Source organism: Calypte anna, chromosome 9 (assembly GCF_003957555.1).
Source record: "Calypte anna isolate BGI_N300 chromosome 9, bCalAnn1_v1.p, whole genome shotgun sequence".
Classification (NCBI taxonomy): domain Eukaryota; kingdom Metazoa; phylum Chordata; class Aves; order Apodiformes; family Trochilidae; genus Calypte; species Calypte anna.
Genome location: NC_044255.1, coordinates 20,708,417 through 20,721,633, shown reverse-complemented (window position 1 = coordinate 20,721,633; position 13,217 = coordinate 20,708,417). Strand labels below are relative to the sequence as shown.

At 46.6% G+C, this 13,217-nt stretch overlaps 1 protein-coding gene across 3 annotated transcripts in view; it reads right to left on the bottom strand.

The window, feature by feature from the left end:
- Positions 1 to 13,217, bottom strand: part of PLD1 (phospholipase D1) — a 68,900-nt gene that overhangs the window by 39,276 nt on the left and 16,407 nt on the right. For all 3 annotated transcript variants that reach the window (XM_030456099.1, XM_030456098.1, XM_030456100.1), the window contains 4 exons: positions 3,127 to 3,312; positions 2,674 to 2,801; positions 2,399 to 2,544; positions 1,544 to 1,652 (listed from right to left, as the gene is read on the bottom strand). In XM_030456099.1, coding sequence (XP_030311959.1) covers positions 1,544 to 1,652; positions 2,399 to 2,544; positions 2,674 to 2,801; positions 3,127 to 3,280 — 537 coding nt within the window. In that variant the 5' untranslated portion in view covers positions 3,281 to 3,312. The remainder of the gene's footprint in view (positions 1 to 1,543; positions 1,653 to 2,398; positions 2,545 to 2,673; positions 2,802 to 3,126; positions 3,313 to 13,217) is intronic.

The following is a 13,217-nucleotide window of genomic DNA, read 5'->3' as shown; positions in this document are numbered from 1 at the left end:
TTGTTCACAGAGCCGTGTTTGTACCTTCCAGCAGCTGCCCTGTTCCTTGCCACTGTCATTTTAGAGGTCAAATTTCTTGACTGTGCTCAAGTTTCAGAATAATTGGAAATACAAAATCAGAACTGGCTGTTTCTCACCCCCAGGAATGCATCTTGTGAGAAAACACTGTTTGAGACACAGCTGAGAGAGCCTATTTAAACAAAACACCAGGTTCATGGGGTGAGGAGTAGCACAGCAACCACGTTGTGCTGTCCCAAAGCCACAGAAAGGACAGTGGAGAGGCCACCAGTTTGCTGGAAATTCTGTCCAGTGCAGCCAGAAGCAGAGAAGAAATCATCCCAGGAGAGAGGGGATCTTTTCTCATCCTCATGGGCAAAGAGATTCAGCTGTCTGGGCATGGGAAACCAGGCAGAGTCCTACAGGACACCAAAGGAACTGAAAAGAACTGAATGCCATGGGACATTAGAAGGACAGGGACTTGTCAGAGCAGTCCAGAAAAGGACATGATGATGATCAGAGGGCTGGAGCATCTCTGCTCTGGAAAGAGGCTGAGAGAGTCCAAAAGGTACAAGATTCCTACAAGGAAACCAAGGTAGTGGTGATGGGGAAATACCTAGAAAACCTTGGAATAACAATTCACAACCTCCCCAAGGGAGTGGTGGATTCCTCAACACTGGACACCTGTAAGACTCAACTTGACAAGGCCACCTCATCTAAACTGTGTTGCTACTCTGAAAGGTTGGACCAGACAATCCCTGAGGTCCCTTCCAACGTGGCATTCTACGATTGAACATTTTTCTCCTCTTTTACACCAAGATCTCCCTCCTGAAACCTCCTCTGCAGCAGGAGAGCCATGTAAGGCAAGGGAGGGCTATCAGCACTCTGTGTCACCAGATACAACCTGCTGGGACTTGAGGCTTCAGCCTTAAGGGAGGGAGTCAACAGCAGAGAGAGAATGGTAACACAGCATGAACAAACATAGGGTTGGGTTTGGCTTTTTTTTTTTTTTTAAACAGACGTTTTTTTTTTTTTTTTTTTTTTTTTTAATGCAAACAGCAAAGCTGCAATGAAGAGGTAGGAAGACAGACACCCACCCTCTCCATAGAAGGCCCCATCTGTTAACTTCTGATGAAGTTACACAGAACACGTGTGGCTCAGCTAAAATTGCCCACTTCAGCATCAAGAGCCTGACTGTCATTTCCTCTTTCTGAGGACAGGACCAAAATCTCTCAGGTTTTGATGACCAGAGGGTCAAGTCATGCAGCCTGACTTGACAAACTGCCTCTCCTCTCTTTAAATCACAGCAGGTGGGAGGAGGAGCTCCCACTCTGAGCTCACAGTGGGAAAACCCCACTCAAAGAGCATCCCCCTCCTCTTTACACGGCGGACCTCTCAAAACCTAAGTTTATCAAGCAAAAAGCCATAAGGATAATAAAACCAAGGCTTTGACAGCAGGGGGCTTTGCAAGCAACCTGTCTGGCATCTCTGCAACCTCAGAAGACCCCCCCTGAGCATCCCTCCATGGAGGGAGTTGGGTTCTTACCCTCCTGCTGGAGAAATGCTCCTCCCGGACTGTGCTCTCGGAGGTGTGTGGCAGGCTGGGCATCTGCCTTGGTTCCCCCCTCTTGATGGATTGTCTTCTGACTGTGTGGCTGGAAGGAAAAACAAACCCCAGAATTGAGCCTGAGCACTGGGAGCCCGTGCACATGCCTTAATATGGAGCCCTTCTGCAATGCTTTTGTTTTTCCCATCCAGGCTCTTTCAAAGCTGAGTGATGGGTAGGCAGGAGAGAAAAAATAATATATAAAAAGAAAAAAAAAAGGCAAGTGTGGATTCATTTAAGGAGACAGTGGGCTCCAACTGGCTCACAAACAAATATGCAACACAAAAATCAGAGTTAGATTTTTTCAAGGTCCTCCTTTTGCTCTTTTAAGGAAAAAAGCTTTTAAAGCTTAAACCCTACTTTTAGGGCATTATGCTCCCCCACCCTTAGCCCCTCATGTTTTCACCTTTCCTAATGTCATCTCCCCATATTTCTCCACATCAGAAGGCACTTGCTGACCTACAACACTTGTCTTCCACTTCTTTCCTCTTAAGCTTCCAGCCACCCCTAGCATGAAGGCAAACACGGACAGTGCTGACCACCCAAGCCAGGGACCCCCACACCTCCTGCATCCAGCAGAAAGCCACAGAGCACCAACAACTTCCAGTAAAATAAAAACCACAGAGCACCAACAATTTCCCCAAGCCCAAGACAAATTCAACTCCAAAGCTGATGACTTGGGACCCAAGGTGCTTTCTGAGGCAGCAGCAAGATGCTTGCACCACCAGTATGCTATTAAAAGAGAAAAGGAGATCATACCCACCCAAATTCCACCATCCACGGAGCTGCACTCACCTCCTGGTTGGGATAGGGATGCGTACAAAGGCTTTGTACCTCAGCAGCTCCCTGTGAAACTCTTGGAAGTGCTTGAACTTCCTTTTCACCTGCCAGGTGAACTCTCCATGGGTCAGCTCGATTGTGTAGACATTGGGGCTTGGTACCTGCAGAGAACATCACCACAAGGGCTGTTAGCCTCAAAAAAAAAAAACAAAACAGTGACAAAACTAACCCCCAAACAGCATTTTAATACAACTCCATGGGAAGATAATGAGATTCCTGCAAATCCTGACCTTCTTGGTGGAAGTAAAGCGTTCCACTTCCAGGACCCGGACTCGGACAGGACATCCTGTGAGGTACGTCTGTGTCCCTGGCTCCTTGAAGCCACACGTGTGATAGATGGCAGAGAAGGGAAAGCATGCTGGAAGGAAAACTCCATTAGCTCAACAGCCTTGGAACCATCAACAAAAGCATGAAAGCCAGCAGATAGTTGCAATAAAAACATGGAAGCATCCACACAGCAGCATTTATCCCGCTAAAACGTCCCAGGTTTTATTTGAGAGAGCTTAAAGACAAACTTTCACAGAAGGGACTTGAAAAGACTTGAAAAGATGAAGTGCTAAGAAATGCCTCCTGGTCCCCAAATAGGGCCAACAGCTGGGCTTGGGAAAACCACTGTGGTTGTATCCTACCTGTCATTAAATCAAGGAGGGACACAGAGTAAGAACATCTGAGTGTTGACTCACCGGCACCTTTTGGGTCATTCAGCACCTCTGTGTCCACCTCCTCCCCATCAAAGTGGAGCTCCCTGGTGTCCAGGCTCTCAATGATGTTGCTCATGTCTGCAGCAATTTTCTTTAGCCTCGATGTAGCTGCATGGCCTTCAGCTCTCAGTGACATCTCAGGGACCCACGTGCTAGAGCCACGGGGGGCTAGGGAGGAAGGAGAAGGAGCAGGGTTGTCACCAACCCCCTGGCACAGCAGGGCCAAGGAAACACCTTCAGCTCTTTACCCACATTCATCCCAACTATCCCCATCCTCCACACCCAAAGCAGAATATCCAGCCTGCAGCTACTGTAAACCACAGTTGGAAAATCAAAGGTAGCTTCAGGCTACAAGAAAAGATTACCCCTGATGCCCATAACCATAGGATTTGTACACTCTGGTTGTCCTTTACAATGGGAAATACATAATATTTCACTTTCCACTTATAAAAACCTGCAGGGGGTTGGTTATGGCTTAGGAGAACTTTCACATATTGATTTCAAAAGCAAACAAGGAAGCTTCTTCAGCAACTTGCCTGGTCAGCTCTGGACTAACAACAATGCACCAGAAAAAGCACAAACCACATGAACACCTGGCCAGATCCTGAACTTAATTCACACAGTGGCATTTCCCAGGTTTCACAGCATGGAGGAAAAGCTTGCTCAGAAAAATCAGGAGGTGTTTTTGTTAAGTGTTCTTCCTTTGATTGACCTCATGAGACAAACTCCTGGCATTATTAAGACTTCCTCTATTTGTGCACACATCACACCACGGCCCATGGCATCTACTGGTCTCCTGCTTTCCCACAGCTCCATCCTCTCAGAATTCACAGCCATAAGGCCTCCTGTCCATGGAGCAGGGGTACCCTGACACCCACAGAAAGCCTTGGAGCAATGAGCTTGTCTTTACCCCCTCTGACACCCCCCTGGGAAGCTCCCACCCCTTGAACAGAAGGGGACCAGCCCACCCCCACCCCCCCCATGATGGAGACAGCAGGCACAGGGAAGGATGTGGCTCCTGGAGATGTTTGGGCACTGACAAACACAACACTTCCCACCTTCGTTCTCACCCACGCCAAAAGTCTGAGTCAGGAGAGAAACAGGGAAGGGAGAAGAAAAATTAAAATACAAGCAAACAGCAAAAATATTTAAGATGTGAGGCATGTCCACCAACACCAATGGCAAAGCTTTCAGCACTCTGCAAATACTCAATGCTGCTTCTTCCTCCTCATCATCCCTGCCCACAGCCAAACTCCAGCTCCTGGCCATCTATGTGGTCAGAAGTCTCTTCAATTTTGGTTCTGCTCTGCAATAAAATGTCACAGCTTGACAGCTATGCTGACAACATCCAGAGGGGACAAACTGGCAACTTATTAGTGAAGCCAACACAAGGATGCCCATTTATACTTGTGGAAGCTCTCACATTGTGTGAAACAATGATATTTAGAAGTTTTAAAAAAAAAAAAAAGTGACATTTCTGATGTGAAACTGCAAAAAACACTGTGCAATTCTTCTGGAGTGAGCTCCGTAGACAGAGCTGGATATGCTGTAATTTGGAAATAATTTCACATGTTAATAATCCCCATGTTTAGCTGCCTTTGAAAGAGCATTCTTCAGTATTGTTTCCTCTTGAAACAAATATGTAATTTTATTACTCCAGAAGCTCAGTGCCATGTAAGCCCCAAACTATGTTAAGATCAGCTGCCTTCAGAAAAAAAAAATAAAAATCCATTTGCACACAGACTTGAATCAAGAAAAACTGGGTCAGTCTCATCAGTTATACCACAGCAAATGCAGAAACAACAGTTCCATTGTAGAAATGAGGGCACTGAGGTGGCTCTGCCACCTTCTACTGTGCCTGGGAATGCCACCACTACACAGGTGGCTTCAGGACCAGCCTGGGAACACACTGGGCCAGCACCTCCCTTCAAGTCTGAATAACTCCAAAAAAAGGGTTGGAATTAATCCTTGCAGATGAGCTGCAAATGAATGAAGCTGTTGATGTTCCCCCCCCAGCTCTCCCCAACCTGTACAGCTTCCTTGCACTGGGAACTTGGCATGGGCACAGCCCCACATCTCCTCCCTACAGAAGCCAGGTCTCACTGCCTGGAGTTTTTTACTTTACCTGTTGCTATTTTTACATTGCAGGGAAATTTCACTGCTCCTCAAATTAATTTTTCTTTTCTACCAGCAGTGAAGTCATTCCACCAGACATCAACTGGCTTCGGGTATGATGTGAGGGTGCTCACTCCAGAAGAATTGCAGTGTTTTTTGCAGAGTTTCACATCAGAAACATCACTTTTTTTAACTTCTAAATATCATTGTTTCACACAATTTTTTTCTCTAGAAAGCTGGCATAAATAAACAGCAGTCCTGGGAGGGAGGCCAGGCTATCAGGATGTCTAAAATAACCCTGGGGAGGACTACACCCTGACACTGGGCAGCAGTGATTCTTTGCACAGATGTATGCAATAAAATCCTATTTTATTTGATTTTTTTTTTTCCTTTTTATTTTTTGGCCATCTCTAGCTCAAAATAAAGCAGCATCTTGCTTTACATTTTCTCTGTCTGTATTCACACTTAGAAAGCAAACACAGTTGGGTTGTTTGGTTGAGTTTGCTGTTGTTTTTTTTTTAAATGCTGAAGAGATGCTCTTGCTTCGTGGAAACTCAGTGCACTTTCCAAGAGAGCAGCTCCACCTGGTCAAAGATAAGAGAAGTCCAAACACACGTGGGACGTGCTGTGCCAGCAATTACCCCTGAAGGAAACCAGTAGACAAATACCACATGGACAGGGCTGGAGGAAGAGCTGGTGGCCAGGAGCCAAGAGAGGAAGGATGTGCATCCTCCCCTCCCCCTGTGCCAGGTACAGCCAGGCTCCTCTTGCCAGATTAATCAACACAGTTGGTTAATGGGTGAACAATTAACCACTGTATGCAACAATTATTTGCTAAGGACCACAGCAGGACTGCATAACTCAGGAATATTATTACTGTTATTATTATTTTTAAGCTAAAGCTGTTTTCCCAGCTGGCACAGCCAAGTCCTGGGATAAAGCACAGCCCAGATGCAGTTGGATCTGACTCAGTCCCAGCAGCAAAATTCCCTCCTGGTGAGATTAGAGCCAGATTATAGGTTTAGGAAGGAAAACATGACTTGCCTACAGCCCTGCCAGGAGCCCCAAGAACCCTTTGACACGACCAGAGGGCACAGGGCAAACCCAGCCCCAGGCAGGGACGGCACAAGAAGCCAGCTGGAAAGATGGGGTGCAGCACAAGCCTCTGAAAACTTCTGCAGATTGTTTCATCCTGCTCTGCTTGGTAAGAGCCATTTAGCCTCTTGGCCAGAGTTTCCACGTGGCTGCTGTCTGCATTCCCAAAGGCAACCTAAGGAATGTGTCCGGGTTAATCTGCACCAGGCTGGGTCCAAACATGTGCCAAGAGCCCTGCTCTGTGATTCAGCAGCAAAACAGCATCCAAGAGGCTCCATCCAGCCAGTGCCACTCACTGCCTGCACTAATGATGGACTAGAGAACCAGCTCATAAAGCCTGCTGCTATCACCAGCTTTGGAGGCTGCAATTATGTGAAGGACTGAGAGAGAGAGAGAGAGAGAGAGAGAGAGAGAAAATTCAAATTATAGTGGCAAAATCTCAGTAGGGTGGAAATAATAGGATGAAATTCATTAGCAACAAGTGCTATATTTCAGTGTTTGGCTAATACCCGGAATAGAAAATAAGCAGCAGATTGATGGAGAGAAAAATTAAAAAGGAAAATAAAAAAAAAGAAAATTGAAAAGACAGATTAGGGTTTCAGTGGGTCAAGAACCAGCAATGCCAGCAAAGGCAAAACCTGTGCCAAGATGCACACACACAGCTACTGCCTGCAAGGCAGAAGGGGAGAGGGGGTGCAACAGATGAGAGGAGTCAGAACTAAAGCATTTGACCCACAAGAACATGGTGCTGGGAATGCAAGAGAGAGACCCAGGCTGCAAGTACTGGGAGCATGTGGGACATTTTCTTCAGAAAGAATGAACAAACAAGGAAAAAGGGAGATGGTAACCAATTGAAGGGGAAAAAAACCATACTTAAAACCCCAACAAACTGCTGATACCACCTTTGCCCAGTCCACTTTCCAGATTAATCATTTCCCCTTCCAAACATAACTTAAGCTCCCCACTCCCTTTGCCAGGAGTTCACAACACGTGGGCACCAAACCTCTTCAACTAGTAAGATGTATGTGTTGCAAATTGTGACTGCACCCAAAAATCAAGGTTTCAGCTATAGGAAAAATTAGAAAACTCAAAAGTTGACTATATTAACTACCAAGCCCATGTGAATTTATTGCAAAACCCTGGCTCAAATCCTGCAGCTTTGCAAACCTGATGTCTGGTTTTGGCATTTGCCATTTTGGTTATGCTTTAATCCCATTTTGGTTACTGCTTAAAGGATCATACAACAATCTCAGCCCTCACCACAGGAACAGTCATTTTCTACCTGTTGCATAGGACAAGAAAACCGTGGCTTTAATGGCATGGAAAATGAAAGCAGAAAATACAAAACTCATGAGCAGTTCTGTGTTTTGAAGACATTCAAGTCTTGATGTGAAATGCAGCTGGCAGCAGCACAGACTACCTAAAAATTGGTCAGCCCAAGTTTATTCTCTTTCATGTCTCACAGCAGATCTGCAACCAGCTCAGCTCATCATTGCTCCTTAATGAGGTTATGATGCTGATAAGCACCACCCAGAGCTAAGAAACAGAGAAAGCCTTCGTTTGGGAAAGAGGAGAGGGGAATACATCCAGTACAACGAGGCATTTCCTGCTAATGCCTCCCCGGGTTGGAGGCTCTACATCAACTCCCATCCCTGAGGCTAGAAACACCATAATCCCTAAAAAAAATTCCCCTCGTTCCAGTTCTCATGACATCTCTGTCCCAGTGCAGTGACCTTTCAGCAAGGGCTGGGACAAGTGACCTCAGTTCCCAGACTTGGTTTTGTCCCACAGGCAGGGCTGGTGCTGGGACCCACGCAAACCTCCCTGTCTGCATAGAGCAAAACAGAGGCTCAGGCTGAAACAGGGCAGTGAGGTTATTAAAAAGGAAAAAAAAAACCCAACAAATAAAAGCAATAAACCCACAAATTACTCGAACCATTAATTTCCTCTCTCCTCCTCCCACTGTTGCCAGGAGCCTGGGTGCCATAGAGGGGAGATGCCAAGGACAAAATACACATCGTGCCCTCAACACCTATTTGCCCTGCCTGGAGGGGATGAAGCTTTTCCATGTCAATTTTTCCCCCATTCCATTTCTCACAATTTCAACATAAAATTGGCTTTGGATCATTCCTTCACGGAAAAATACCTCAGGCTGACAAGAGCCCTCTTTGAGGAGTTATTTGCATCCCTCAAGAGAAGCTGGGCTTGTAACCAGCCCTGGATTTACCCCCTGGCACACCTTCTTTCCATGGCCCCTTGGAAGGTGTGGAACCTCCCCTGAGGAGCCAGGAGATGTTCCCTGGGCTCAAGTTCCCCACTTCCACAGAGGGTTCTGCTTTTCCAGCCCAGGAAATCCACGTAGCACACATACAGAGCAAAAAGGACACGTACTGATTTCAGCCGAATCTCCTCTACTAATTAATCAAAAATCTAAGGGCTCTTGCAGGTAGCAGACAGAATGTTACGCTCCCTAAATATGAAAAAAAAAGGGCAAGGAGGTTGGAAAAAATGCTCAGCAAAGACTTAACCCTGCTCTTCATTTCAGTACACACAGAAACCATGTAGCCAGAGCAGCAAGCAGCCAGCATGGCAAATGAAGACGCCTCCTGAAAATCTGCCCTTCTGGATGCTCATACTGCAGGAACAACGCAGCAGGATTAGGGTTTAGTAAGAACCAAAGCATTGCTCCCACCCTGGAAAGATCTGGAGCTGGAGAAGAACCTGAATACAAACCCAAATTGACAATAAACATCACGTTCAGACAAAACCCTGACTGAATTTTCTTATCTTTGGCCTTGATAAAAGTAAAACATTTAAAAATGCTGCTTCCAAAACTATTATTCTCATGGATGTCCTATACTTCACAGTAATACTTCTAAAAGCAGGAACCAATTAGCATTTCTCCCTTTTAATGATGGCAGCAGAGTCCTTTATTGATTTCCACAGGCCTCTCCATGTGAGGCTCTCTGCCAAGCCACCAGTCTGCCTGGAGGAAAAGCCAAGCCATGGGAATCCACACAGACTGTTTGCAAGAGGGGACAAGATCATTCCAGACTGGGATTGCCTGGGAGAAAAAAAAAGGAATCTATGGAGGTGCCTGTTGTGCAATCTGTACCAGGGCAGAGCCCACCTGGTCCTGCAGGATCTTTTACCCAGTGTTTGTGCTAGAGAAAAGGCAAGACAAATCTCAAGAGGCAGGTCAAGGGAAGTGATGAGGTAAGGCACGGGTCATGGTGACAGGCAGTGCTGTCCCCACATGGGACCAGCCCACTGCTGTTGGCAGAAACCCCCCCATGGTCTTGTGGTTGTTTTTTTTTCCCCACACCCAGGACCAGCATCAGGCCCTTCCCAAGGACTCATTTTATTTGCTTTATGGAACAGTGACACAAAATGAAAACTCATCAACACCCAGAGACGAGCAGTGGCTGCTGACCTCACCCTGACGGGCTGGTTCTTCTGGCTCCTGCTCCCCCCAGCCTGCAGCAACACCCCCAAAAGCCAGGCTGGGGGATGCCCACAGCATCCAGCTCAGTAATATCCACCCCCAGAGACCCACAGGGCTACAGAGGGAGTGAGGAGGACCAGTTGGCAACACCTTGGATATCAGCATCTCCTCAGCATCCCCAAACCCACAACAGAGGGTGGCAAATAAAGTCCCTCCTTCAGAAAGCACATGTGGTAGGAAGGTCAAAGGATGCAGCACTTGGGAATGCTGGCAGGCACCCAGAGCTCAGCCCTAAAAGCTTTCTCTAAAATCCCAAACCCCAGCAGCTTGCCAAGGCAATAACATCATGCAAAGGGCTCTTGGATCAATCATCTCCACACCGACCAGAGGTGACAAGGACCATGGCTGGATGGCACGCACTGCTGCCACTCACACATAGCCAAACACATCATATAAATGCAGGACATAACTTCCTGATCAAAATGTATAGAAGTCAGGCAGCTGATGTCCTGCACATCACTCAACACTACTCTGGCATCTCCCAGGCTTTGCTCCAGTGACCACCACCTGCCCAGACGCATTCCCATGGGGAATTCTGGTGGCTGGAAGAAAGCCCAGCACCTCCATCCCACCACGGGGCCAAGTGGCAGCTAATGAATGCAAACACAGATCCTCACACAATTCCTGCCAGCCAAGCTGGACCCAGGAAGAGCCCTGCAGCCAGCATTCCAGCAGGGATTTGGGCGACTGCACCAGGATGTCCCAGCATCACTTCCCAGCCCTGCTCCCAGCACAGGTGCTTGCTGCTCTGCAAAGCACAGATACCTGTCAGGAGGTCACTGTCCCCTCTCCAGGTGTGTCCCCTGCTGCTTATTGCCACATTTCCATTAAGCAACATGTTTTCTCTTTTCTCCTCCCGCTGTTACCAAAACACAGGGAGGCACTAACTTTATGTTGACCCTGGATGTGACTTGCTCAAAGAAATGAGGAATCATTCCTGTGGGTATCACAGCAACAAGGAGCAGCAGATTGAGACCATGTATTTTTACTAACAGAACTAATAGCTTATTGCTTCCATAAAATGCCTTTTCTGTTGCCTCGATTATTTTTTAGGGGTTTTTTTGGGAGGTTGGTTTTGATTTTTTTTTTTTTAATTTAATAGAAATCCTCAAATAATTTTCACTGGAAATACAACCAACTGGCAGGAGCAGAAGGCCACAACAGAACAAAACAGCAGCACCCCAGAGCAGGACTTGCAGCACTCCCATGTAAAGCAGCAGCCAAGCCCAGCTCCCACCTTGCCTGAGGGGCTCAAGGCACAGGCTCATCTCCCAGGGTGGCTTCCCCAGGGCACCTTGGGGATACCATCCATCTCCAGCCATCCCAGCTCCTCTCTTGGCCAGCACCCTGCTGCCTCCCCATCCCAAAATTCCCCCCTGCACTATGCCAAGAGCACTGTCACAAGTTGGAGCCACTGCTGCAAAGCCCTGCTGCAGTCACTCACATCACCCCAAAATGCTCCTGTACCCCCTGCCTGCAAACCAGGATTTAGCACCTCTCCAAACTGAACCTCCTTAATGACTGCATTTAATTTTTTCAAGTTACAAAAATGTTGCTTTTTTCAATGTCAAGAAGTGTTTGCTTCATTATGAGAATTAAGGATGAGCAAATAATTATATAAATTTGGTCCTGATTTCAAGAATAACTCCGGAGGGATGCCTGAGGTTTCAGATCAGTACTTGCTGAATCAAACATAGGCAAATTCAATAGGAAATTGCTCATTATAAAGAAATAGCATGCAGAAACAGAAAAGCTACCCTATGTTCTTTGCTTCATACAACTAAACACTGGCAAATTTATGCAAAATAGTTCATTTACAGACACTGAGAATACTGACAGCTTCCTTAGAACAAAATAGATGCCTCATATATATATGTGTGTATATATATATATATATAATTTTTTTCCCAATTTTTTCTTTTTTAACTGCCTTTCTCAGAGGGGAAAACAAATGCCTCCATCAAGGTAGCACAGAAATGTGCTGGTGGCAGGCAGTGCAAGAGGATGCTTGGGTCTGAACTCAAATGGAGCCTCAGGTCCCCCCTCGCTCCTCTCCCCAATCCCAACTATTCAGACCTTACAAGCAACACAGGTATCTGGACAAGCCAGAGATTCCCTCCAGCTCTTTCTCTTCTTGTGAAAACTCCACTACAGTATTTTTCCACATGTTCCTAGAGGGTATTGGTACATTAAGGTTATAACTTACAAACTTAACCCTCTAGACTCCAGCAAGATGGGAGCCACATACCATGAACCACAGATTAAATCTATTTTTCCCTCACCTGCCACAGCCTTCTGGAGGCAGCAACACTCTGAAAGTGCAGATGGTTTTCTACACGTACAAAAAGGCTGTTTGCAGACTGAAAAAGCCAGAGGTTTGAGGAAGAAGAAACCTGAACAGGCTCAGACAGGAGTTCCCATCTCGTGGGTTCTTTCTCCCAGTGAACAAAATGGCTCACTGGCCAAAACTGCTGCCAAAACTCAGCAGGATCAGGTCTAACCACAGACATTTCAAAGCCACCATGAGTCATCTACTGTTCTTTCTTGGTAAGACTTAATGCTGGGTGGGACCTTGCAAAAAGAGGAAAAAAAAAAAAGCGATTTGCAGGAAATCTCTCTCATGGAAAAATATACTTAAGAACCTGCATAAATAGACAGAAAGAGGAATAAGAGACCAAGGTTGCTTTCTGGAAAGACTATATGATGTCCTGCCTGCCCTCCAAGTTGTCTCAGTCACCTCTGAGTTGCAGCAAAGAGAGCTGAACTTCCTGAGAGACCCCAGCACCCATGGGTGCTTCTCGAGGGAGCACCAAGGAAAACAGATTCGTGTTCCACAGAGGTAAAAGCCAACAGCATCATGTAACTGCATTTTATGTGAATTAAAAGGGAAAGTGCAGGCCCAAAACACTCACGTGTTTCATCTCCTGTGTGTCACACTCCAAGTTGTTTGAAGGAGAGAGAGAAACTGACCTTTACCCAGGACATGGGGCAAGGTGACAACGTGATGTCATGGCTACAACACCCCAGGTTACTGGAAGTGTTGGAAGTGTGCAATTAATTCCCCTTGCTGGTTTATTTGTCTCCTGGGGATGGTGGGGTCCTGCAAGCAGGAGCCAGGCCACCTGATGCTGACTGCAAGGTGCCTCTGATGGGCAAGTGAGGCAACCAGCAGTGTGTGCTCACAAGAAGGCTGTGTTCTGGGTCAAAAATAAAAACCAGGGTGGAAAGCAAAAGAATCCCACTAAAAAAATCCTCCCCAGAGTCCAGCTGGTAAAATGGGGGAAAGTTCTGGAAAGTGGCACAGTGATGCCCCAGTGCTGGTGGCAGGGAAGGAGCCCTGGGTCACATCACCAGCAGG